The sequence below is a fragment of the Tiliqua scincoides genome, chromosome 7 (genome assembly GCF_035046505.1).
Source record: "Tiliqua scincoides isolate rTilSci1 chromosome 7, rTilSci1.hap2, whole genome shotgun sequence".
NCBI lineage: Eukaryota > Metazoa > Chordata > Lepidosauria > Squamata > Scincidae > Tiliqua > Tiliqua scincoides.
This window is the reverse complement of record NC_089827.1, coordinates 28,924,621-28,950,519: the sequence shown is the minus strand read 5'-3', so window position 1 is coordinate 28,950,519 and position 25,899 is coordinate 28,924,621. Positions and strand designations below refer to the sequence as shown.

General features: G+C 46.8%; 1 protein-coding gene across 1 annotated transcript; it reads right to left on the bottom strand.

Annotated features, from left to right (window-relative positions):
* Window positions 1-387: 387 nt before the first annotated feature.
* Window positions 388-23,263, bottom strand: SLC35B4 (solute carrier family 35 member B4). The gene is made up of 10 exons (XM_066633514.1): window positions 23,048-23,263; window positions 16,363-16,476; window positions 15,757-15,859; window positions 14,132-14,181; window positions 12,870-12,951; window positions 11,721-11,781; window positions 11,181-11,290; window positions 6,866-6,941; window positions 5,366-5,441; window positions 388-4,149 (listed from the first exon to the last, which is right to left on the bottom strand). Exons 1-10 carry the CDS (start codon window positions 23,122-23,124, stop codon window positions 3,897-3,899), a joined length of 1,002 nt encoding a protein of 333 aa, XP_066489611.1. The 5' UTR covers window positions 23,125-23,263; the 3' UTR covers window positions 388-3,896.
* Between the last annotated feature and the right edge of the window lie 2,636 nt (window positions 23,264-25,899).

Genomic DNA, 25,899 nt, shown 5'->3' with positions numbered 1-25,899 from the left:
GGGGGTAGACATCAGAATACTCCCTTCAGCATTTGCCAGAATTCAGCATGTGACCAAGATGTTCAGATGCAGTTAACATTGGAATGGAAAGCAAACTCCTGTTTGTACAGCACTACTGAGAGCACTGAGACTGGCTTGTAATGGAAATAGAAATATGCATGAATACAGTGGAGGTTTTTTTTTTAAAGACATTTCTCTCTCTCTCTCTCACATACACACACACGCGCGCGCGCGAGTGAGAGCAATTCTTGCATCCAAAACTGTATAGAATATACAGTTTAAAATTAAAATGAGGTATCACACACAAATTCATGATCTGCGCATATGGAAGTCATACAAGTCATAACTCACTAACCACGTTGTCAGAAATGAGCAGGCATCCTGCACCTTTAATAACTATTACTGGAGGGAGAGGTTTCACAGATTTTGAAAACAATGTACAGTAATAGGCAAATCATTCCTTCCCCCCACACAGCACCAAATGAACAGGAGCCTGTTCAGGACAGGTACACAACACTTTCCCTTTGGATTCTGTTGATTGTTGCCTCACATTAGAAGAGCTTCTTCTGTTTCTTCCAGGCTGTATCTTAACCAACAGAACAAAGCAGCACCTGGGATGCAACTGCTAATCTAACACTAGACCGAGCTTCCACATTTTCTCTTGCCCTGAACTGGAATCTTTGCACATCACAAATGAAGTGATTCTGAACTCCCAAATGGACATGATTTCCTCTAAATAACCTGGAAGTGGAGAAGATGGATGGTTTAAACTATGCCCCACATTGAGACAAATACCTAATTCACTCCCCTGTGGCTCCAAGCAGGGGCTGGTTTAAAAGGGATTCTGCACTTCCACTGCAAGGCAAAATATATCCCAATGAAAGAATGGCTCAGTCCAGACGTAACCACAATCTTTTGATACTTAGTAGTACATTTGGAAAAGGCAGTTATGTCAGGAATGACTTGCAGAGTCATCACATTTCTTCAGAATAATAAATAACTGGGGGCTGTAAGTTTGCTTTCCCATATTTCTTGTGCTGGATGCGGAGTATTGTAATGAAGGAGGCTACTAGCATCACAGCAGCCACAAGGTTGCCAGTGAAAACGCCATCCCTGCCCACCTTTTCCTCTGCTTCCCCAATATGATACCACAATGCTGCATGTTTCCAGGCTCCCGCCAGCCAACGACATGGGGGAGGGGTAGGGAATATTTACAACATGGTGTGACATCACATACTGAACTGGGTGCAAGGGTGGCATTTTAGGTAAAAGTCCTGGGTCTGCTGGAACTTCTAGTCCTGCCTGAAGAATTTTCCTGGATTGCTGCAAAAACAAACAAGGAGACCCAAAATGAATCAGGAGAGGTGGAAAACAGAAAGAGCCACACATTCATCAGTGCAAAAAGATGAGCATACTACATACCAGGGAAACAGAAACAAGGCTCCTAAAGAGATTTCTGTTGTCATCTAGCTATTAAAAAAAGAAAATGAGACAACGACCTTTTTTCAATAAGCTGGGAGCCCACTTCAGAAGAACAATGGTACAAAATGAACATGGGAAATTTGGAAAATGTGGTATACTTAACCCAAAGGCCTCATATTCTGGGGATTCAGCAATCTACTTTCATTAGGAAAAGTCTTGCACTTCTCCCTAACTTGCACCAAAGCTGCTAACTATCAAAGATTCAAATCTGAGTACCCACAGATCTGTTTCAGTCAGGACTGCAAAGCTGCTCGCTTCTGTATTCAGGAGGCCACCCCATATCTGCAGATCCTGTATTCGCAGTTTCACACCTGTGAATATGGATCCCCCATGCTCCCTACACCCTCTGGAGGAGAGGGGAGTACAGCTCCCCTCACCTCTTGAGGGTCTTCTAAGTCCCACAGAGGCCACGTATGTCTGCCTGTGGCCTCTACAGGATTCAGAATGGCCATTTTGGTAAAAAAAAAAAAAAAAGCCAGTTATTTGTAAAACCGAAAGTGACGTTTTTATGCCTTTAAAAGGCCTTCCTAATGGTTCTTTCCTAAATCCAGAAGTGGCTTTTTTTGGCCTAAACGGCTCTTCTGAGCACCACGGAGGTCACAGGCAGATGTGTGCAGTCCTTGCAAGGCTCAGAAGAGCCTCTGAAGAACAGGGTATTCATGGTGGGGAAGGGGTTCTGGAACAGAACCCCCTGTGGACACCAGAACATGCCTGTATATAATCTAGCTGGGAGACAAACACAACAGAAGTGTAATAGAGAAAATATATGGGCACTGATGCCAAACTCTGCAAGGAAAAGTTTGACAAAATAGAATTTCTACTCCGATGACACATGTGCATATACACTCAAGTGGCACAAGGCATGCAGGTTTACCACCTCGGAGAGAATTAGGCCCGGTTTCAGCCTGGAGGAAGGAAGTGGCAGTGGCTCCTTCAGTGTACCAAACAACTCATGCACACCATGGCTGCAACCTTAAGCTCCTCGGCACAGCCCCTCTAAGCAACTACAGAACATTATACTGAATGCAATGCCTCTGCCACCTCCTTTCTTCAGGCTAAAACCAGGCATAGTTCTCTCCGAGGTGGTAAACCTGCATGTCTTGTGCCACTTGAGTGTGCATGCACATGTGAAATGATCCTCTCCGCAAAATATCACAGATCCAACTACATTTTAAAAAATGAGATGTCAGGATGAAGCCTGGCTAGAACCTTCACCTTTACAAGCTAATTTTCTCTACGGAGGGGGAAGAGCACTTAATGCTGTGACACAACAAACACGCAACCTACAGTATGAAGTCGTAAAGTCCAGGCATAGGCTCACTCCTTGAGGGAGACAAGACCTCTGCCCCAGCTCAAGCCAATTCACATGGAACCAATTTTGTGCCAGGTATGCTTTCAACCCAGCAACCGTATGCTACAAAGACAAATCATCCTGCAGCACCCTGCCTAGCAGCAACCATTTGCAGGGTGCCCTGACTAGTTAGAGGCAAACTCTTCCCATCAGCACCCAACTGGAGTGTTAGAAAAGTGAAGTGCAAGGCAACTGCTAAAGATCTGTCCCCTCAAATAGCCAACAATATTTGACTTTCAGCTTTACTTATTTACATTGTTACTTTCAAGTGTAAAATTATTGCACCAATTTGTGTGGGAAGTAATTTCATTGTTCAGGTTGCAAGAGAAACTACTTGCCACACTGAAGCAACCCCAGTCACAGCTTGCGCTGAGATGGCGAACATCGGTTCTCCCACTGCAAAGCTGCACTGATGTGCATTTGACATGGAAAACACACATGGCAGAAGTCACCTTGTGTTGGGATGCAGTAACTTTGATCATTTCAGGTGACCAATGCCAGGAGAAGGATCTACCTTCATCTCCCGCTGGGGGCTTCCCAAAGAGATCTGGCTGGCCACTCTGGGAAACTGGATGCTGGTCAGAAGGGGCTCCCTTTGGCCTGATCCATCCAGCAGGGCTCATTTCCTACCTATTTTATGTTCCTATGATTTTTTCAAGATGTCTTATATGTCATAAGGAAGTTTACCCAGAATGTTTGACTGTACAAATAGCACTGCATGGTGCCAAATTGCTCATTTAACAGATGGCTGCTGTGTGGCAATGAAACAAGGGACAAAAATCAAACCCATTTTGAGCTAAACCATAGCTGGTTTCAGCTCAGCAAATATCTGTATGGTTTCCAAGCAAGACAACTTGCTTGTATGGAACAAGCAAGACAGCTTGTTCATCTGCTTGGCATAGCCAAGATCAGTTATTTTTGTATTACAAAAATCAATTCTCCCCCCTCCATGCACTTCCAGGAGAAGGGATCTTCCATCACTCTGCACCATAAAAAACCTCCATTAGAACAAATCTCCATTTTGTGTGTGTACAAGCCACAAGCTGTTGGATGGTATTCATAATCACTCTTGTTTCTTTTCGTCTTTCTTTTGCTTGTGGCCCAGCAGAGGTCCCAGGTTGTTCCACACTTCCGTGTACATCAGAGTCCCCAAAAAGACTAAAAAGGTTCCTATCCAGTGCCAAGTGGTGAAAGGGTTCCTGAAGTACAGGATGGAGATGATGAGGCTGACAAACTTCCGCAGGGTCACTACCAGGGTGACTGTCAAAGAGGTGCACTCTGTGGTCAAGATGAAGACACCACGTATGCAAACATATCTGAGCAAGGGGGCAGAGTTAAGGGGAAAGAAGACAGGATGTTCCCAGTACACTACTCCCACACATTTGCTAAGGATGTCTGAATAGTACCTATACATACTAACTGTAGTGTGCACAGGACAAAACTATAATCTCAACCACTGGTCTTTTCTAGAGAATTGGCTTCCCCAGCCTGCGTGAGGATAGGAGAGAAAAGAATAGCATGGGGAGGACAGGGAAGCACTAACTTCTGTCCAAGCAAGGAGTTGGACTAGGGTAAGTAGTATTACCTGATCGGCTAAAGATTTTTCCCCTCTTTAAAAGTATGCACAAATGACTTCTGAGCTGTAGAAGTAAATAACTGTATATTCAGATAATTTTTATGTCTTTGCATAGTGCATCCTTATGTGCAAACCAGGCACCCTTTCCCTCTCCCCCTTGAGGGAAGAAAAACTGTACTTACTGAGTGTTGGTATGGAGTGTCCAATCACACACAGCATGATATAGACCAGGGGTGCCCAAACCCCGGCCCTGGGGCCACTTGTGGCCCTCGAGACCTCTCAATGTGGCCCTCAGGGAGCCCCCAGTCTCCAATGAGCCTCTGGCCCTCCGGAGATTTGTTGGAGCCCGCAGTGGCCCAACGCAATTGCTCTCAGTGTGAGGGCAACTGTTTGACCTCTCATGTGAGCTGTGGGATGAGGGCTCCCTCCACTGCTTGCTGTTTCACGTCTGTGAGGCAGCAGTGGTTGGTAGCAAAGGAAAGGTCAGCCTTGCTTTGTGCAAGGTCTTTTATAGGCCTTGAGCTTTGCAAGACCTTCATTCATTCATTCATTCAAGTTCATCTTTAATATATTCATTTATGTAAACTTATGTAAATTTATTCACATTTTAAATGTAAATTAATTCTCCCCCCCCCCGGCCCCTGACATAGTGTCAGAGAGCTGATGTGGCCCTCCTGCCAAAAAACTTGGACACCCCTGATATAGACAGTGAGGAAGAGAAAGGATGGGCTGCTCCTCCATCATGCAAAGGCATAGGGCAGCATCTGAAGTGGGGCTCTATCTAGTAAAAATACTATCTAGAAAAAAGGAATTCAAAGGCAAGGAGACTGAATCAGAGACAGAAAATCTACCTAAGCAGCAGTAAAGACCAGAGAATGTTTGTTGCACATCAACTTCAGGGCTAACAGCCCTCTGCCTGCAGCAATCAGGCCATCAAACATGTTTGAAAAAGATACTGAGTTATGACATTCATGAGGAGGTAGAACCACATTATAGGTAAGCTCAGCCCAATCACCGGCATTTGGAATGCTTCTGTGAAAAGAAAGAGAGCACACAAAATGTTAAGGGCTTCTTTGAAGACTGTGAACTGCCTTTCCAAGAGCCTTGACAGGAGTGGTGAGGAGACAGGTCCACTGCCAGGTCCACGACCCACTGCCCCCCCCCGCCTCCAACGTCCTCTGTGCATTGAAAATGTGTGGTATAAGGTGTCATAAACAACCTCTCTCCTGGAGCCAACCAAAGGGTCAACTAGTCCAGAAGTTCACCAGTGGCCAGCACAGCATGTAAGGAATTAAATAATAAATACTAATAAATAATAATAATAAAAAAAACCCAAACGCAAAAAACTAGGGAAGCATGAAAGCAACAGCTCGCCTTTGTAACACAAGAACATTTCTCAGTGAGGAAGGTTCAGACTGCCCACAGAATTTTCTACTAGGGATCAACAGGTGGCAGTCATAGAAACAGAAGATTAACCAATGTCAATAAGATGTGGGAGGGGAGGGGAGGGCAAGGACACTACAGCCTTGGCTTATATGCCAAATGAAAATGCAGTTGTTCCAAGTTATAAACTGCATGCACACCCCTGCTCCTTCCTCAGAAAACTCCTGAAGAGGTATCACCACAAGACTCTTGATGGAATAAGGAAGGGTTCACCCCAACTTAAAAGAGCCACTATCTGGGGGAAAAACAACACATGTTGGGCCACGTCCTCCAGCTCTAGCTCATCATTTCACACAGCTACTCCTCCCTCACATTGCTACTCCTTTGTCCTTCTGTCATTAGCTGTTGACAGCCTTGGCCACATTCTGTGCGGTTTTCCTTTTTCATTTAAGAGACTTCTGTGCTGTTCTTCAGACAAAGTCTGTCAGAACACATTTAAAATAAAAACAAAATTCTTCAAATTTATGCAGGGGATGGATAGGGTAGATAGGGGGATGTTCTTTTCCCTCTCATACAACACCAGAACAGGGGAACATCCACTAAAACTGAGTGTCCAGAGAGTTAGAACAGACAAGAGAAAATATTTCTTTACTCAGCCTGTAATCGATCTGTGGAACACCTTGCCACAGGATGTGGTGATCATCTCTGGCCAAAACGTCTTTAAAAGGGGATTGGACAGATTTCTGGAAGAAAAGTCCATCACGGGTTACAAGCCAATGATGGGCATATGCAACCTTCTGGTTTTAGATGTAGGCCACCTCAGAATGCTAGGTGCAAGGGAGTGGCACCAGGTATCCTGTGGCATCAGTTGGGCTACTGTGAGATACAGGAAGCTGAACTAGATGGGCCCTTGGCCTGATCCAGCGGAGCTCTTCTTATGTTCTCACCAAAGCAGAATTTTTACACCCAACAGTTAAAAGTTTACCTTATAATACAGAACTGAACTGTAGCACAGGCCAAGCAAAGCAGGTTGCCCCTGTATACAGGACAGCAGTGGAAAAGTGGCAACTTACCAGACTTGCTGAAGAGTATCATGTGCCTGAAGATGTCAGAAGCCAGGAGTAGGAAGCCAGGGATGGGGAGTGCATGCTGGCAGAGGGAAATCCAAGGCAGAATTTTAGACAGATAGAGAAAGATCACACACAGATAATCTACACAGGTGTTTGGGAATTAGAAGAGCAGCCAGCATTTCTGATCATTTGTGTTACCCAAAGCCCCTCAGAGTCTACCCAGGGAGTAGCCCTATACTACAGAACAACAAAGGAAAACAGACACCCTCCCAAGATTATAGTGAAGAATCAAAGCAAAACAAAGGAGATGTTCCTTCTGGTTCCAAGGGAGCCAGAACATAATCACACTCTTAATTGGGATGATTTTATACACTGAACCCTAGGAGACACATTACAGCCATGCTCCAGAGATATACACAAGGACCAGTTATTGGCAAGGCTGTGCAGATTCTTACAATAACACCCCACCCCATTGTGTTTAAAACTGTCCTCAGTTTAAAGATAAAGGGCATGCCCATTGGAGAACTGGAATTTTTACCTCCATTTCTGCCTCCAACAGAACCTGTTGGACCTGGGCAGCCTGAGACCAATTCTTGCATAGCCATGAAGCGACCTTGAAGCTTCATAGCCATGAAACCATGGATTTAATTTTGCCATGGATTTAATTTTGTGCGGTACGCAGGACCTGGTTAGAGATGTAAACGTTACTGAGCCATTGGGGAACAGTGATCATGCTGCGATCCGTTTTGACGTGCACGTTGGGGGAAGAATACCAGGCAAATCTCTAACAAAAACCCTTGACTTCCGACGGGTGGACTTCCCTCAAATGAGGAGGCTGGTTAGAAGGAGGTTGAAAGGGAGGGTAAAAAGAGTCCAGTCTCCCCAGAGTGCATGGAGGCTGCTTAAAACAACAGTAATAGAGGCCCAGCAGAGGTGTATACCTCAAAGAAAGAAGGGTTCCGCTAAATCCAGGAGAGTGCCCGCATGGCTAACCAGCCAAGTTAGAGAGGCTGTGAAGGGCAAGGAAGTTTCCTTCCGTAAATGGAAGTCTTGCCCTAATGAAGAGAATAAAAAGGAACATAAACTGTGGCAAAAGAAATGTAAGAAGGTGATAGGGGAGGCCAAGCGAGACTATGAGGAACGCATGGCCAGCAACATTAAGGGGAATAATAAAAGCTTCTTCAAATATGTTAGAAGCAGGAAACCCGCCAGAGAAGCGGTTGGCCCTCTGGATGGTGAGGGAGGGAAAGGGGAGATAAAAGGAGACTTAGAGATGGCAGAGAAATTAAATGAGTTCTTTGCATCTGTCTTCACGGCAGAAGACCTCGGGCAGATACCGCTGCCCGAACGGCCCCTCCTAACCGAGGAGTTAAGTCAGATAGAGGTTAAAAGAGAAGATGTTTCAGACCTCATTGATAAATTAAAGATCAATAAGTCACCGGGCCCTGATGGCATCCACCCAAGGGTTATTAAGGAATTGAAGAATGAAGTTGCAGATCTCTTGGCTAAGGTATGCAACTTGTCCCTCAAAACGGCCACGGTGCCAGAAGATTGGAGGATAGCTAATGTCACGCCTATTTTTAAAAAGGGAAAGAGGGGGGACCCGGGAAACTATAGGCCGGTCAGCCTAACATCCATACCAGGTAAGATGGTGGAATGCCTCATCAAAGATAGGATCTCAAAACACATAGACGAACAGGCCTTGCTGAGGGAGAGTCAGCATGGCTTCTGTAAGGGTAAGTCTTGCCTCACGAACCTTATAGAATTCTTTGAAAAGGTCAACAGGCATGTGGATGCGGGAGAACCCATGGACATTATATATCTGGACTTTCAGAAGGCGTTTGACACGGTCCCTCACCAAAGGCTACTGAAAAAACTCCACAGTCAGGGAATTAGAGGACAGGTCCTCTCGTGGAATGAGAACTGGTTGGAGGCCAGGAAGCAGAGAGTGGGTGTCAATGGGCAATTTTCACAATGGAGAGAGGTGAAAAGCGGTGTCCCCCAAGGATCTGTCCTGGGACCGGTGCTTTTCAACCTCTTCATAAATGACCTGGAGACAGGGTTGAGCAGTGAAGTGGCTAAGTTTGCAGACGACACCAAACTTTTCCGAGTGGTAAAGACCAGAAGTGATTGTGAGGAGCTCCAGAAGGATCTCTCCAGACTGGCAGAATGGGCAGCAAAATGGCAGATGCGCTTCAATGTCAGTAAGTGTAAAGTCATGCACATTGGGGCAAAAAATCAAAACTTCACATATAGGCTGATGGGTTCTGAGCTGTCTGTGACAGATCAGGAGAGGGATCTTGGGGTGGTGGTGGACAGGTCGATGAAAGTGTCGACCCAATGTGCGGCGGCAGTGAAGAAGGCCAATTCTATGCTTGGGATCATTAGGAAGGGTATTGAGAACAAAACGGTTAGTATTATAATGCTGTTGTACAAATCGATGGTAAGGCCACACCTGGAGTATTGTGTCCAGTTCTGGTCGCCGCATCTCAAAAAAGACATAGTGGAAATGGAAAAGGTGCAAAAGAGAGCGACTAAGATGATTACGGGGCTGGGGCACCTTCCTTATGAGGAAAGGCTACGGCGTTTGGGCCTCTTCAGCCTAGAAAAGAGACGCTTGAGGGGGGACATGATTGAGACATACAAAATTATGCAGGGGATGGACAGAGTGGATAGGGAGATGCTCTTTACACTCTCACATAATACCAGAACCAGGGGACATCCACTAAAATTGAGTGTTGGGCGGGTTAGGACAGACAAAAGAAAATATTTCTTTACTCAGCGAGTGGTCGGTCTGTGGAACTCCTTGCCACAGGATGTGGTGCTGGCATCTAGCCTAGACGCCTTTAAAAGGGGATTGGACGAGTTTCTGGAGGAAAAATCCATTATGGGGTACAAGCCATGATGTGTATGCGCAACCTCCTGATTTTAGGAATGGGTTAAGTCAGAATGCCAGATGTAGGGGAGAGCACCAGGATGAGGTCTCTTGTTGTCTGGTGTGCTCCCTGGGGCATTTGGTGGGCCGCTGTGAGATACAGGAAGCTGGACTAGATGGGCCTATGGCCTGATCCAGTGGGGCTGTTCTTATGTTCTTATGTTCTTAACCATGAAGATACCTAGGCAAGTAACTTTCTCTCAGACCTACCTATCTTGAAGTGTTATTTTAAGGATGAAACGCTAGTCCTTCGAAAAGGGTCTACAAATACACATGTACGAATCAGAAGAGTACAGAGGGTTCCTTTGTTAACTTTTCAAACCCCCAAGCTCTTCTGAGGAAAGGCAGAATGCAAATATGTCAAATCAAATAATGTTTGCAAGTAACAGCAGGGAGATAATCAGGCTCCCATTTTCAAGAACTCTGAAGGGAAAAGGCACAACTGAAAAACCCAACCATAGAGAATGCTCAAGGGTACAAGGGTACCTCTCCAGTCAGCCATGTATGTTGACAGCCAGTTAACGTATTTAGCAGAATCAAGTGCTAGAGCTTTTCTTGCACTTCCGTATCCTAAGCTTATGAGCTGCAAATCTGAAGAATCCCATTCCTCCCACCATGTTTAAAAACACTTTTTGCACAAAGACTGTCACAGAGAAGAATTCAGCCTGGCCTTCTTCCTGAAAAGTCATTTTTCAACAGACAGTTTTTCCACTGAGGACCATTCAAACATGCGACCTCCACCCTGGTCTGCACCAAGTGGTACAGCCCAGGAAGAACATTTCCACTTTATTCCACTGACACACAAATTAGGCCCTGAGGCAAAAATACAGTGGGTCCTTGTTATCAGGGGTTTTGTTCCAGAAATCCCCACAGATAACAAATTCCACAGATGTTGGGGTCCTGGTGGGGACAGGGTCCCAGCACCACAATCACCTACCTTGATGCTGTGCCAGGACCTCCAGGGGTTGTGCCAGTCCATGGCCCACTCCATGGACTTCCCCACCTCCTCAGATGGTCTCCCAAATGTGACCAGAAGCCACGACTAGTTTGCGTCCACAACTTCTGGTTGCATTGGAGAGGTGTTCTGAAAGATCCATGGTGTGGGCCACAGGCCTTTCTGTACCTCAGAACCCCTCCTGGACATGACTGGAAGTCACAGATGCACCAGAAGTGGCTTCAAGTCATGTCTTGGAGGCTTTCTGAGGCACAGGGAGGCATTCGCAGATTGATGCTGAGCCTGCACTGTATATGCAGTAACCACACTGATTTCAATGGCAAATCTTAACTTTTTCTCTGTTGTGTCCTCAGAGTGTCCTGTACAGATGTACATAACTGATTTTTAAAAATCCAGCTGCCACACTGGAGAGGATCGTGGCTGCTTACATTGTAGAAGAGGGCTTCCTTGGAGTGCTTCCCAAACTTCTGATAGAGGGTCTCCTGGAATATGCCCATCCGAGCTGACATGAGGAGGGCAAAGGTCAGTGCAGCAATACCTGCAAACACAACAGCAGCATGAACACGCTGAGAATGCCATGGTAAGAAGTAACTTCTAGTGGCCAGGATGAGCTCTCAGGACCTACGTAGGCTTTGCTCTCTCTTCCCACAGCTTGCAAAGGCATGATAAGGGCACATACAGGTACACGTATGTTAGAGCAGCCAAGCCATTATGACTCATTGCTTTTTAAACAGACAGGCAGTGTCTGGATATGAATTAAAAAGGATGTCTCCTTCAGCAAAGTGGTGACCAAGCATCTCAATAAACATGAGAATGTGAGAAAGAGACAGGCAGACAGAGCGTGTGAGAGAGACGTCTCAAGTACTGATCAATTCACACTGTGCACAGCAAGCTTTTGCAGAAAACTGACAGAACTGGTTTCTCCTTCAGCTCATAAGAGCATTATTAGGACTGTGACAGTTACAAACCTAGCAACCACCAAAGGAAAGCAGAAACACCATTTTCATCTTCACTTGAGCTCGACAAAGACTAGAGAAACAAAAGAAGATGTTGGGGGAGGGGAGACAGAAAGAAAATGTCAGTCTTTGCAGGTTTACATTTAAATAGTCTGCCCAGTTGAAGCCCACCTTGATGTGAATGAGTATGTCAGAAACATAAAGTGTGTATCTTGTAACTCAGGGATAGCCAACTTTTTTAAACTGCCCTCTCCATGGGTGCTCAACATATTATACTACAATAGTCACCAACTACCAGTAAAGTAGCGATTCCCAAACTTTCCACTTCATTCTGTGGTGGGTTGTGACACTGCTGGAAAGAATTACTGGGAGCCCCTGGAGGCCCCAGGGAAAGAATTACTGGGAGGCCACAACCCACAATACTGGCCTCCACAGGTCTCAGAACGGCCCACAGAAGCAACGGAAACCAGAAGTTGCTTCCGGACGATTCTGTGGGCCAATCTGAGGCCTGCTGAGAACAACAGAGCAGGCCGTGAGCCCAGTGAAACCCGGAAGAGGCCTCTGGGGACTCCTGGTAAGTCATTGCGGCTAGCAGCATCGCTGAGCTGGCTTCCAGAATGGTTGCTATTCAGAGCCAAACCAGCTAATGGATGGGCCACCTCACAACCTATTGGCTCACAACCTCCTAATGGACCTACACTTTGGGAAATGCTGCAGTAGAGAATGAGTGGCTGGGAGTAGTCAGAATGTTCCATAAGAAATTCAAAGAGAAATACAACATAAAATTGCAGATTCTCTCTTACTATTAGAACTCCCCCCCTTAATCGGGGGAAAAATTTTACCACAGAAATGAAAAAATAGCTTCTGCTTCAATTAGCAGAACTACTAGATTAAAATCTGGGAGAGCCACCAGAAGCTAGAAAAAATGGTTTTGATTTGCGAACTTGATTCAGCCTGCAAGTCACTATTAGGTGGACTGGAGGTGACCTCTGGGCTGCCAGGTGCTCATCCCTGCTTTACAAATGAAATATCCTGTTTTAGGTTATTCAACTGGACCCATCTATTTCTAATTATGCGTTATGTGACAGGGGAGGGGGATGTGTCGCCCGTTTGCAACATCCTAGGAGGAAGTGACACAGAAGTGAATGTGTCAGTCCTTACCACTTGTTTTGCAGACATGAAGGTGCAGGTGAAGATCCCCAAAGACACCAGGGCTATGGAAGTGTATTTGGAGACACTGTACCTGTGCAAAAAGAGAACAAGGAGATCATCAGCAGTGGGCTAGCCAAAGACCATATAGCAATCCCAGTAGATACTTAACTTTGGGTGCCTGGGCCAGGGAGGACAATGTAGGAATCTGTACTGTCCTGACTGATGAACAGTATCAAAATTTGGCTTCCAGTGGCTACTCTTGGGCCTCATGACTTCTCAGATTTTTAAATCCAACAACAACAAAAGTTGAAACAGAATGGCAGATTAAAAGACACACCGGCATAATAACCCACCTCTGGTCAGGATGAATGCCTGACAAAACAAAATTGTCTTTATAAGACAATAAGATCAGGGAGGGAGCCAAATGGCTCCCCCAAAGCATGGAATTCCAGAAAAGAGAAAGTGCTTTTGGGGGTTTACCTGCCAACAGACATGTCAAAAACTGGCCTTATTGTAAACTGGATCCTTGGCCCGTTTAGCCCAGTAAAGGGGGGGGGAGGTCTTCCCAGCCCCATTACCAGAAACCTTTTCAAGTGGAGATGTCAGCAATGGAAGTAGAGATCTTCTATTGAGCCATGGTCTTTTCCCTTATGGTGCACCAGCTCTTGTACTTTCCAGGTGCAGGTACTTTCTGGCTTTTACTTCTTGTTCAAAACTGGCCTTACCACTGGTCAACCTTAATTGGTTGCCTAGGGCAGCCCTTTGAACAAAGTTGCAAAATCAATGCCTTTGTGGCACTATGAAGCAGAGGTTGGTAACTAGAAGGATGTGGGACTCATCTAGTCCACTGCTGAACTCCAGTTGGCCCACCACCTACTTATGGTTTTTAGAGGCTTAAAAGTAAAAGGCTATCAAATCCCAGGCACTTTCCCGGAGAAGAGGAGGGGAAAAATGCAAAATATTCACAAGGCCTAACTAGAACAAGGGCTGAGTTCTGGACCTCATTCTCTCCTCCAGGATTTAGCCACAGAACACAACAAGAGGTAAGAAAAGAGGTGAACTTTGCGGATGCCTTCCTCTTGATCCTGCCACCCCCCCCACCCCCCGCACAGATTAGCAGAAAAGAAATCCTGGGTCAGAGTGTGTATGCTCATGACAATACACAAAGCAGCCATAGAAGGAGACAGAATCACGCCTCTTGGTTATTGCCACACACACTTAAGACAGAGCATTTTAACTGTGACATAATGAAGCCCATAAGCACAACTTACCTTTTCTTCAAAATAACAATGCCCAGAGCCATGTTTGCTATCAAAGAGCCCTGGAAGTTCCGGGAAAGAAAAGTGGTGTTCAGTTATTAGTAACTAGCAAATTGCCATCACTAGGATAAGTGGTGTGAAGACCATCGGGATGATGGTGGCACAGCGTGTTGTGGGAGCTCTGCCCCCAAGGACCAATCCACCAGGAGTGATGGGAAGGATTTTCCCTCACTGCAAAGTGTCCTGCCCTCCCATCAGCAATAACACTGGCCCACAGGAGAGACTGTCAACCATTCATTGACACTGGAGAAAATATAGGGACACTCAGTGACATGACAAGAGTTGGGGGAAGGGTGAACCTGTGCCCTGCCTCTGGCAACTCCAGCTGCTGAGAAACAAGCCTGTTCCTCTTTGCCTAGCCTCATTTTAGCTATCTGTCTGCTTCAGTAGGAGCACCAAAGGATTGAGTTCTTCCCCCGTCCTCCCAGAGGCTTACATCTTGTCCTCTGTGCAAGCAGACGTTGTCACAGGGCTACAGCCTTTCCATTTCTGCAGGCATTTGGCCACAGCTGAGCTGCTTGCTGAAATATCTTGCCTTTTTGTGGCTATTTTACACTGCTTCAGTTTTTAGTTATGTAACGTTGACCTGCTCTTAAACTGGAAGCTGTTTTGAAGGCAGTTGATGAAAAGCAGGTTAGAGACAAGACTACAAATACACACACTACTGTGCAAAGTGCCTTATACTTACTACTGGTCCTCTCTTTCACAGTGTGTTCCCCCAGAGGGCCTTCCGGGGGGGCACACTGTAGAGAATGACTGTGCACCGGCTTGCGACATTCTTGGTAACTACATGGTTGGTGGGGATTTCTGACCAGTTGACTGGAGACTCACAGCCCAATCCTAAGTGGGTCTACCCAAAAGTATGCTCAATGGGGCTTGCTCCCAGGAACGTGTGCATAGGATTGTGGCCTAGGGTGACCTACAGAAAACTGAATGCTATGTAGCATCCTAAATGTGCAGACAAATGAGATGTGCCCTAATGTGGAGAAAATCAGGCAAACCTGTTTCACCTGCTGAAGAAGTGGGTTTTGAGGAGGGAGAAAAGAGACAAACAGATGGAAAGAGAGAGACTCTGGTTGACAAGCACAAAAAAAGCAGCATGTCAGCCAATATGGAACCTTTGGGAGGAAGGGGCAGATCAATTAATTGGGACTACAGGATAACTTACACAGCTTTTAGAAGAGAACTAGACAAATTCACTGAAGATGAGAAGCATATTGATGGCTACTAACCACAACTGCTAAATAGAACCTCTGAATACCTCATGCTCTGCTTGCAAGCCATCTGACTGACAATTAATGGAAAAGCATATTGAACCAGGTGGACCAGGGTCCCAGAGCTTCCATTACAGGGAGAAGAGGTGGGAGACCCAGCCCCCCCCAACTTTCAAGATCCCCTTGCTGAGCTACTATTTTTCAAAAGCTTCAAGGGATTAAGTCTGAACTGAAACTGAGGTAGAAGGGCTTGTGAATTTCCCTCTGATTTCCCTTTTGTAATTCAAGCATTGTATAGTTCCACTGTCAACACAATTCCTATGTTCTAACATGCACAAAGAAAAGGCTCACAATCAGACTCACCGATCTAAATATCATATGCAATGGCATTGCAACATTCAGGTTGAGAGCATAATTGTTCACCACGCTAACTGTGAAGAACATGGCCACCATAATCAAGTAATACCTGAAAAGGAACCACAAAGAGTTTGTCTACAAGGTCAACCTTAGGAGGGAGCATTTTCTCAACATGAGTTTTACATGCGGCACACATGATATTTGAGCTATCCTCCAACAAAGACCTCAGCTGCGTACAAAGTGGCAATTGATGGCCTAATGATGAATGTACCAGAAGCGGACTATGGACCATATGGAGTTCTGAGGACAGCAGCCCACACGGTCTGGTCTGGCCTAGTTCCAATATCTCACCACTGCCCTTCCAACTGTCTTGTTACTTACAGAGTTCTTGGGGGACTGGAACTCAGGGCCTGATCCAGAGCCCTGAGTGCAGACTTACCTCCAGTGCACACTGTTGCAAACGTGCTTTAAGGCACATCTGAGACCATTACCATGGGCCCTAGTCCAGGGCCAGCTCCAGCACTGGGCCTGCAGTCTGCCACCCAGCAGCTCACCCAAACCACCAGGCAGTGGAGAGATGAGTTTGGGAACATCCATTTAGATCCACCTTACCTGATTGGAATAGCAGGTCGTTTCCTTCCAAACTTTGCTTCAAAGATAAAACCCTCCACAGCTATAAATAAGAACTGTGCAAATGTTATTATGTTCCCGCATCCTGGAAATTCTCTGGGTTGGGGAGATAGAAAAAAAGGAGAGACACAAAATACATATGCAGAAACTTTGGAATGTCTAGACCAGCTGTCTCCAAACTGGAGACCACTGTGCAGCTGAAAAGCCCTCCCCATCCCAGCCAGCGCTTATAGTTCCACTGTTCTGCTGTTGCTCCTGGCACCCAATCTCATCATGAGGACGCTCTAGGTAGTCGTGTCTATTGCCAATAGCCCAGTAGGTTTTGCAACAGGATGTCTGGGTAGATGCGACTGCCCAGAGCATCCTTGTGATGAGATGGGGTGCCAGAAGCAGCAGCTGCATGGCGGCACCGTAAGCACCACTCACAGGGGAAGGGCAATATCCAAATGCCAGAACTGGCCCGTGGGCTGGGGTTTGGAGAGCCCTGGCCTATCAAATCAAGATCTTGCATCCATATAATATGGATATGGAACATATTGCAAATCAGTAAATAAAAGAAGAGGGTTGAAAACATACTTCAAATTCCTACACCCTCATAATTTAGGAGCATGGCAGATCTGTTATTTTGTATAAATCCAACCCCACAAACTGGGAAAGGAGGACAATTAAAGAGGTGACCAGATAAAAGACACAGGGAGGGGCATAAGGGATAGATCTAACAAATTAAGACAAGAGAAGCAAACCAGTACAGCATATTGCTCAAACACATGGCTTGAAAAGGGTTTATTGAGCATTCAACACAATTAAAAGTTATTTGTACACAGGAGACAGAGGCTGGCAAGAGAGGCACAAGTGTTGTTGTTCGGCATCCTTCAGCCTCGAAAGACTATGGTATTGCGCTCTTGATTGATGGTTCTGGAACAGCTTCTAGTGTGGCTAGAAAGGCCAATTCGGGAGTGACAATCCCTACCACACTGAGAGCAAATGTAGTCTGTACCTAGTCTGTCTCCCTGGCTACAGGCCTTCCTTCTCTGCCTCTTTGCCTCAGTCTGTTGGGCAAGCGTACTCTGCCTTTTAAACCCTGCTTCTATGTCCAAAACAAAAATGGAAGAGTAATACCAGAATCCCAGATTCTAACATGGTACGAATACACACATCAGGGGCTACTGGGTCAAGTGCTTCCCAGTTAAAATGTTCCATGTAGCATTTAAATTCCCTTAACACATGTGCGTCCCCTGGGGGCTGGGGATAAGAATAGGCCCTCAGTTTGGCTGTACTTAAGAGGTGACTAAACAGCCACCAGGTGTTTAGGGACTCGATAGCCTGGGAAAGCAGCTGAGAGAAGGAAAACTCTGATCCCAAACCTCCACTGCCTTGTGGCTACATCCAGTTATGGAAAAGGCTTCAGGAGTCAACCTTGAGGCAAAATCCGGAGCCAGAGTCCCTGAGGCAGTTCATGACTGAACACAGTCACGTTCTGGCAACTCCTGCAACACCACTGGAACCAACTGTATTGGCTCCACCTTTCCATTGGACCATTTCAGCGACGTGGAGAGGGGGGATATGCTGCATGGGAGACAGTCTATCCTTCATATCTACTTTACCCAGGCTTCGCGCAATGGAGAGGACACTCTGTTCCAGAACCACCATTCAGAGCGCGATACCATAGTCTTCCGAGACTGAAGGATGCCAACAACAAGTGTGCCGTCCCATTCACATGCAACACTACCACGCTTGCAGTGCAGGCAGGTCTGTTTCTGGCACACTGATGCAAGAGCGGCCAGATTTTAGGCAAGTTACCCACTGCTGAGAGTGGGGGCACCAAGGCTGCCTCTTGGCTCCTTTACCATTTAATTTCTATGAATAACTTGATTTCAGAAACACAGAGCACAAAGTGCTTTCAGATCTTTGTTTTATCTCAAAGGCTGTTGATCCTCCTACCAGTTGATGCTAGGGCACTTACTTCTTAGTAAGAAGATGCCTAAAGGGTGCAGTCCTAACCCCTTATGTCAGTGCTTTCTAGCACTGGCATAGCAGTGCCATTGGGATATTTGCTGCATTCTGCAGTTGGGTGTCACTCATTGAGGCCTCCTCAAAGTAAGGGAATATTTGTTCCCTTACCTCAGAGCTGCATTGCCCTTATGTCAGTGCTGGAAAGCACTGACATAAGGGGTTAGGATTGCGCCCATAGTCTCATTATTATGTCATCATGCGCCAAAGGCAGCAATTAAAGGTAAAATCCTCAAATACTAATGTAAAATGTTTTGGAAGAATATCCCCAAGACATAAGTGGATACTGCCAAAGGTAGAACATTCAAAGTTGCAAGTATCCTAAAGCCTCACTTCAAGAAAGGGAACCCAGGAATTGCTGCTTGGTAACTGCTAGTCTTAAGGCTGCGACTTGGAAGCTATGGTTCCACTAATGCAGCCTAAAATTGGATTCGTCCTTCTTGCCATGGAAGAGGGCAAAGATTTCTTCTCTGTTGACCCAGAAGGTGGGACTAGATATAATGCGCTTAAGTTGCAGGAGCAGATATTTCAGCTGGGTATCAGGAAGAAAATTATTAACGGTAAGAGCAGTTCAACAATGGAACTACCAAGGGAAATGGTGGTTCTTTCCTTGCTATTCAATCAGAGGGTTATTGGGCACCTTTTGGAGATGCTCTAGAGAGGATTTTCTTGCTTCTAGCAGGGAGCTGGATTGGATAGCCTCGAAAGTCCCTTCTAATTCTATTATTCTATGCTATCATTTTTATTACCACAATACCCTGTGGTATCATGTGATAATATTGTTTCTGTATTACTGTATTTTCAAAGGAGAACAAATCTGGAGTCTGAAATGAATCAAAGATGTTTCAGAAGTCATTTGGTTACTGTGGATAAGAATGCATAGACAGAGGAAGCAGAATCCCAATTCCACACCAGAAGTGGAAGCTGGCTGTCTCCCTGAGCCTTCTGACAGGCTCAGTGCAAGCTACAAAACTGTGTGCAGTTCATTAGAGGCTGTCAACAATTTTCTTTGGAATAGTTACCCTTCATTCTTGCCTTATGTTGTAAACACACATATGAAAAAGCTAGGAAAAGCCTCACTTATAGTCAACATGCAGCCCAATCCTAACTAGTACTGGAAACAGGCAGGTTGGTGTGCCTGTGCTGTATCCACCACAAGTTTGGGGCCAAAAGCAGTGCAGCTCTAGGCAATGGGAACTGCTTCCTCTTACCTTGAGTTGCACTGCAGCTGCCCCAACAGGTTTACTTGGATCTGAGCCACCTTAGGAGCAGAACAGAGCAGCCAGAAACTGCTTTGCGCCACCCGGGAACAGGGGCCAGGATCCTGCATAACCTCTGGGTCCTGGCCTTGCCTCCTGCTCTCCTCCTGCCCTGGAATGCCTCCCTCCCGCCTTCTCCCTGCCCCTCCCACGCCCCCCCCCGACCCCTGCGCTAGCTGAGCTTGGCCGGTGCAACTCACCTGTCCTCTGGGGCCCATGGCAGCACAAGGAGGCTGGCGCATGTCTGTGCGCTGGCCTAACTCCCTTCAGAGTGGCACAAAAGTGCTTTATGGCACTTTTGCGACATTCTTGGGCCGGCACAAGGAATTTGCATCAGCCCAAGTGAGGGCTAGGGTTGTGCCCATAAAGAAGTATACATACTCAAATTATCAGCAAACGTTCCAGATAAGTACTTTTATTGTGCCCGGTGATGCCACACCTCTTGGGTTTGGCAATAGAATTTATAAGGCAATATGAAGTCAAGACTGGATAGTTCTAAGCTTCCATGGAAAGACTTGCACTTCAAGGCTTCTTTCTTCACAACCTCTACAGGACACTTATTCATGACTCTGCACTGTATTTATAAAGCCCTCTACTCCACAGCCTTGTGAGTTCTACATTTTTTCCTATAGAATTCCCGTGGCCCACCAATGCATTTGGGATGTACAAAGCAAGGGCATGCACTGAATGGATCTCTTAATATTTTCTGCATAACTAATCTGTGTAAAGTGATCCTGAGTTGGCTTGTTTTTGCTTAAGAATGAGAAGAGACCTTGCTGGATCAAGCCAAAACCTAACTAATCCAGCATTCTTGACAAGAATCCCAGCAACCAGGAGGGACATGAGGTAGCCCAGCATTAGCTGGTCAGTGGTACATTAATGGGATTGTTATCTTCCTAGCCTTGTCCTGTTCCTTTAGTCTTTTGGCAGTGGCTGACTTACCCAAACAAGAAGTTCTCCATTCTGCCCTCCAACCCAAAATCCTTCCTAGCATACCTTTTTGTAGTTTTTAAATGCATGTCCTGCTATTTGTCTCCAAGGAGGCCTTGGAGCATCCTACACACATCAAACCTCAAAATAAATAACCTTAAACCAATGAAATCTTGACACAATTCATAAGCAGCTGTCAATCCAGATTTTTTAAAAATTCAGCAGCTATCCTCCAAAGGTCTGCTGAAATAAAATTGTCCTTACATTTCTCCCAAAAACTGTACTGGGGTAGGCATCACAAGAATCCTTGGGGAGGAAGTGCCGTAAGCGTGGGGCATTACTACTCAGAAGATTCTGCTCGGGTATTCTAAATAGTAAAGAGAGGAACTGGCCAGGGCCTGTTAATACTCAGGATGCCAAGTTCTGAACTAGATGAAGTTCCTGGACTATCTTCAACAGCAGCTCCATGTAGAGCTCCATGCAGAGCACTCCAGTCCAGGCTGGAGTTAAGGTATCACAGTTCATCCTTCTCCGGGGTAGCTGCAATAGGCAAACCAACTTACGGTGGTAAATTCACTCTCAGCCATAAGCCACTTGCAGTTTTGAAAACACTTATAAAGTGCTTTCTGAGCACACTATTATCATACTGTTCTATCAACATACTATCGACAACCCTGTAAGCCTTAACCCTGCAACCTTGTCCACCCCCACACTGCAGATGGAAAACCTGAGGCTAAAAGGGTGCAGTCGCTAAGTTGCTCATGAGAATTCATAGCAGAGGCAAGATTCAAATTGGGGAAGTCCTAATTTGTAACTCAGCCACACAAACTCACACCACAGACTATGAACTTGATCCTTCATGGGAGCACAATCCTATTTAGAACAGGAGGAAACTCATTCTCTGGATTCATTCAGGTTTTACACATACTGAAATAGTAGCCTTATTCGAATGTTATGAAACACCCCAATTTCACAATCCTCAGGACCCTATTCCATCATGTTCTGTAGCTCAAACGCCCCCTTTGCATGACATGGTTGTACAAATGCTGTACTTGGGGAAAGATTCTTTATGCTATTAGAAATGCTGAATGCTCACCCTTAAACACAGACAGCATCTCTCCCCGTGTATAGCTTTTATCTGGTACCCACAATGTCCAGATGGGGCTCTAGGCTTATATAAACACAAGTAATTGCTTTAAGGTTTTCATCAATTCCAGTATCTGGTGCTGCTGCTGCATGATTCTAGCTGGAGTCCACATGTAAGAGCATGTAAACTCCCATTTTATCCCATCCTCACTGGTTACCTATGAGTTTCTGAATCCAATTCAAGGTATCAGTTATAACCTTTAATGCCCCGAACAGTCTGAAACAAGGATGTTTAAAGTGAATTTAATGAACCACTTCACTCAACATCACAGAGTGAACGTTCCTGCTCTGGGTTCTCCCTTGGAAGTTGGGGGGAGAAAATAACAGGGCTGTTTTGGCCACAGACCCCACAGTTTTGAAACCCCCTCCCCCTTGGAGCTGCAATGCCTGGCCTCTCTCTCCAGAATCCAGTGGCCAGGTAGGGAAATCTGTTTGGTAGGGAATCAGGCAGAGGCGTAAATAGAACTCCTGGAGCCCGAGGCAGTGAAATCACATGACATTGTGGTGTCACTTCTGGGTTCTCCGGGAGGAGGAGGTGATGCTGACTTTATGCCCCCCCTCTGTTCCTTCTCCTGTGTCACTTCTAGGTTTTCCCTGGAGAAGGAGGTGCTGCTGGCTTGGTCCCCCCCCTCCTTCTCCTCAGGAGCCTCCACGGGAAGCATCACAGGATGTGAAACCACCAGCACTTTCTCCTCCAGGGAGAACCCAGAAGTGACTGCCTTGCATGTTGCGCCTCCCTTGCACAGTGCCTGGGGGAGGTGCCCCTCAGGCTGCACCGTAGTTCCACCTCTGGAAGCAGGTGCTCGTTTACTCCCATTTGTGTGCTCTTCTGTCTTCCCTCCTGGTCCCTCAGTTCAGTTGGTTTTGGGGGTTGGGGCTGATTGATGCTTATTTTATTACTGCTTTTTAATACATAAGTATTACATAAGTATATCAGCAGCAGGGACGTGTGGTGGGGGGGAAGGTGAGGCAGAGCCTCCCCAATGGAGTCCTTTGAGAGGCACCACCACCATGTGAAGTGAGGCACGTGAGGTAGAGCCTCCCCATCGGAGCCCTTCAAAAAACACCAGCGCCATGTGAGGTGAGGCTGGTGAGGCAGAGCCTCCCCACAGAGTCCTTTGAAGAGTGCCGCCACCGTGTGAGGTGCCCAAGCACCCATAGCCCATGGGCAGCAACTGCCTCCCCGCCCACCGCAGGTCCCTTGACAGCAGCAGCCTCGGGGGATTCCCGGGGCAGGCAGGAGCAGCCCCGCTCTCTCGGGCGCCTTCCTGGGCAGCCCCGGCGCAGCCTTCACTCGCCGCCACCGCCCTGCAAACACCCACCTGATGAGGAGCTCCAGGAAAACTACGTTGCTGCAGCAGCCGCCGAACACCAGCCCCACGGCGAACCCGGGGTGCATCCTGCAGCGGGCAGGCGGCCCCTCCGAGCACTACGCGCTGCGCTGAGCCGACAGGCCGGCGGACCTGCTTTCCCCGCCGCCTCCTGCTTCAGGCCGCTCTCTGCCCCTTCGCCCTGTAGTTCTCGGGCCTCTTGTCTCGTGCACTCCTGCGGCCGCCTGACACACCGAGGACTACGACTCCCAGAAACCCCGCCAGTCCTCGCGCGTGCTTCTCGCTGTGCAATGGCTGCCCGCCGCGTGTAGTTTCCAGAGGGCTTCTGGGAGTTGTAGTTCGATGGGCCAGTTCGCTTTGCTCTGGGAACAGGCTGCGTCCGCAAACGGGGGAGCGCGCCTCAGAGTACCCTGGCGAAGAGGGCGTGGCTGCAGCAGGATGGGGATCCTGTCCGCAGCCTGCAGGGCGCGAAGTCTTGCAGGGAGCCTCGCCGCAGCATATGCCTCCGTTTTGCTCCTACTGTCCAGAATGGCTCTGAGGTGGAGGGGCCGCTTGTGCGCTGCACCGAGGCTCCCTGCAAAACTTAGTGCTTTGCACCCCCTCTAGCTCTGCCACTGATTTCTGATACAGGTGTGCACCACTTAAGGACAAGGATGCATTCGCCTACCCCTGTTGTTATGCAGTTAGGTTGTTAAGTGAACATTCCACCCAATCTAGTGCCTTTGATGTGTAAACAAACAAGCCCTGCCAGACACTTGCTGGCTGCACAGGCTACTGGAGCTAGACTGCCTCTTCTTTGTATTAAAGAAAGAGCCTTTATTAAAGAAAGAATTAATTTATTTCTTTATTAAAGAAAGTATTTAAAGGCACTGTATTAAAGAAAGTGCCTTTGATGTGTAAACAGAGACTCTGCTGCAGGCTATGGAGACCTGATTGCCTCATTAAGAGCCTCTTTGCTGTGCTTTGACCATGTAGGCCTGTAATGTATTTATTTCCTGCCTCCTGCCCTTGATTTGGAGGTGGCTTGAAACATGGCTGAGAAGACCCAGAGAAAAGCTCCTAAAACCAGAAAATTCACCAGGAAAAGCAGCATCCACACAAACAGAACATCAACACCTGGCTGCTTCAGTAGTGCATGCAGTAGAAACACTTCCCAAAGTGGAAAAGGTTGTCAGTTCTATGAATGGCCTCCAGAAATAGCGCAACTGTAAAATGCAGCTGGATTTGGTTCCAAATCATGCTCCTTACAATGCAGGTCAATCCTCTTGAGTGTTTATCCCAAAGTGAGATCCCTGCCTGTGTTCAGTGGGGCTTTCTTCCTGGCACAAGAGCACAGGATCACAGCCTCAGAGCTTTATCCTGTGCATGGTCGCTCAGAAGAAAAGTCAAGTGCTCATTCACTCAGTAGTAAGTTCCACTGAGTTCACTAAGACTCCCATATAACTGTGAATAAGATTGCAGCCTTGCAGTCTTTAATCTGGAGTAAGGCTCAGTGATTTCTGTGTGGCTTACTCCCAGTGAAGAGTGCAGTTGGACTCACATATTTGCTTGGAAGTCAGTGCCACTGAACTGGAGCTGGGTGATGCATCTGAAACCTCTACATAAAATTAACAGGGACAGGAAAAGTGCAGAGGTAGAGCAACGCAAAGTGGGAGGCTGGCACATCCTCAGCCCAGCAAGGGAGGGGAGCATTTGGTTTGCCAAGGCAGGAGGTCCTGGGCCAGCCCTGCACGCAAGTTGCTCCTCTAATACATGTTTGCTTACCCTGGCTGTGTCATGAGAACAGGGGTCCTTTGTACCTTTGCTTCAAAGCAGCTTACAATGGGCAGCATGGCAGGTGGAATACAGCAGAGGATGGATGTCAGGGCCATGCCAGTCTGGTGCCTTCTCCACTTGTCTGACTAAAATGCCTCACAACTCATTGGCAGAGAACAAAGAGCAAAGTTTCCCTTTGGAGCATTTTAGTGTGCCCAGGACTTATTAAATGGCCATTCTTCAGGTGGCAGCCAGGTCAGAATGACTGCTCTCTCCCTTCTCCCCATGGTCTTCCTTGGCATCTTTACTACGTCAAAGGTGTGCCTCTCTTAATGAATGGGTTGCCTTTTGTCCTGCTGCAGGCAAAAAGGCTAATGACTTCCTTTGAACTGCTTTTCCATGGAATTTAAAATCAGCAACAAATGAAAATGGGGAGAAGCCCTTTGGTTTATAACACATGAGAACAATTCCATATCACTTGAACTGCTACAGAGCAATCCCATTTTCTCCCAATTGTCCTGTGTGGTTCAGTAAAAATGTGAGATTGTAGAATGGGCTGCCAGAACCTAAGGAGGTGTCCTGTGATTCCTTGAATCCGTTTTAGATTTGGGGCTCATGCATTGAGTACGTTATCTGTGTTGCATCCATGCACTTGTACAAAGGGTTGATGTGAACTGATGCAGACAGGGCTGAGTTTATCCTATGCCCACTTCTCCACCTAAATCCAACTTGTACAAAGGTTTACAGGATGGAACATTCCAGTGTTGCAGTAGCACAACTTCACAATGGTAGGCCTCAGTAAGATCAGTTTTCAGGTGGTCAAGATTCAGAACCAAAGGGAAGCAGGCTGTTGCTCTAACTGGGCCAGAAACAGGTGTGTGGTCTATACTTGGCAAAGCAACAGAGCATCAGAAGGGCTAGAAGCAGATCCTTAGTAAAGTCAGGTAGGAAGCTCAAGGGAGCATGTCCTCACCCCAGAGACAATTCACTCAGACTGCGTTGCTGAGGGGCTTTACAGCGGCCTAGTGTAAAGTGGGGGCTTTACAAGGCCTTTTGGGTTCTGATGAACGAGTCCTTAGGCAGGCTGG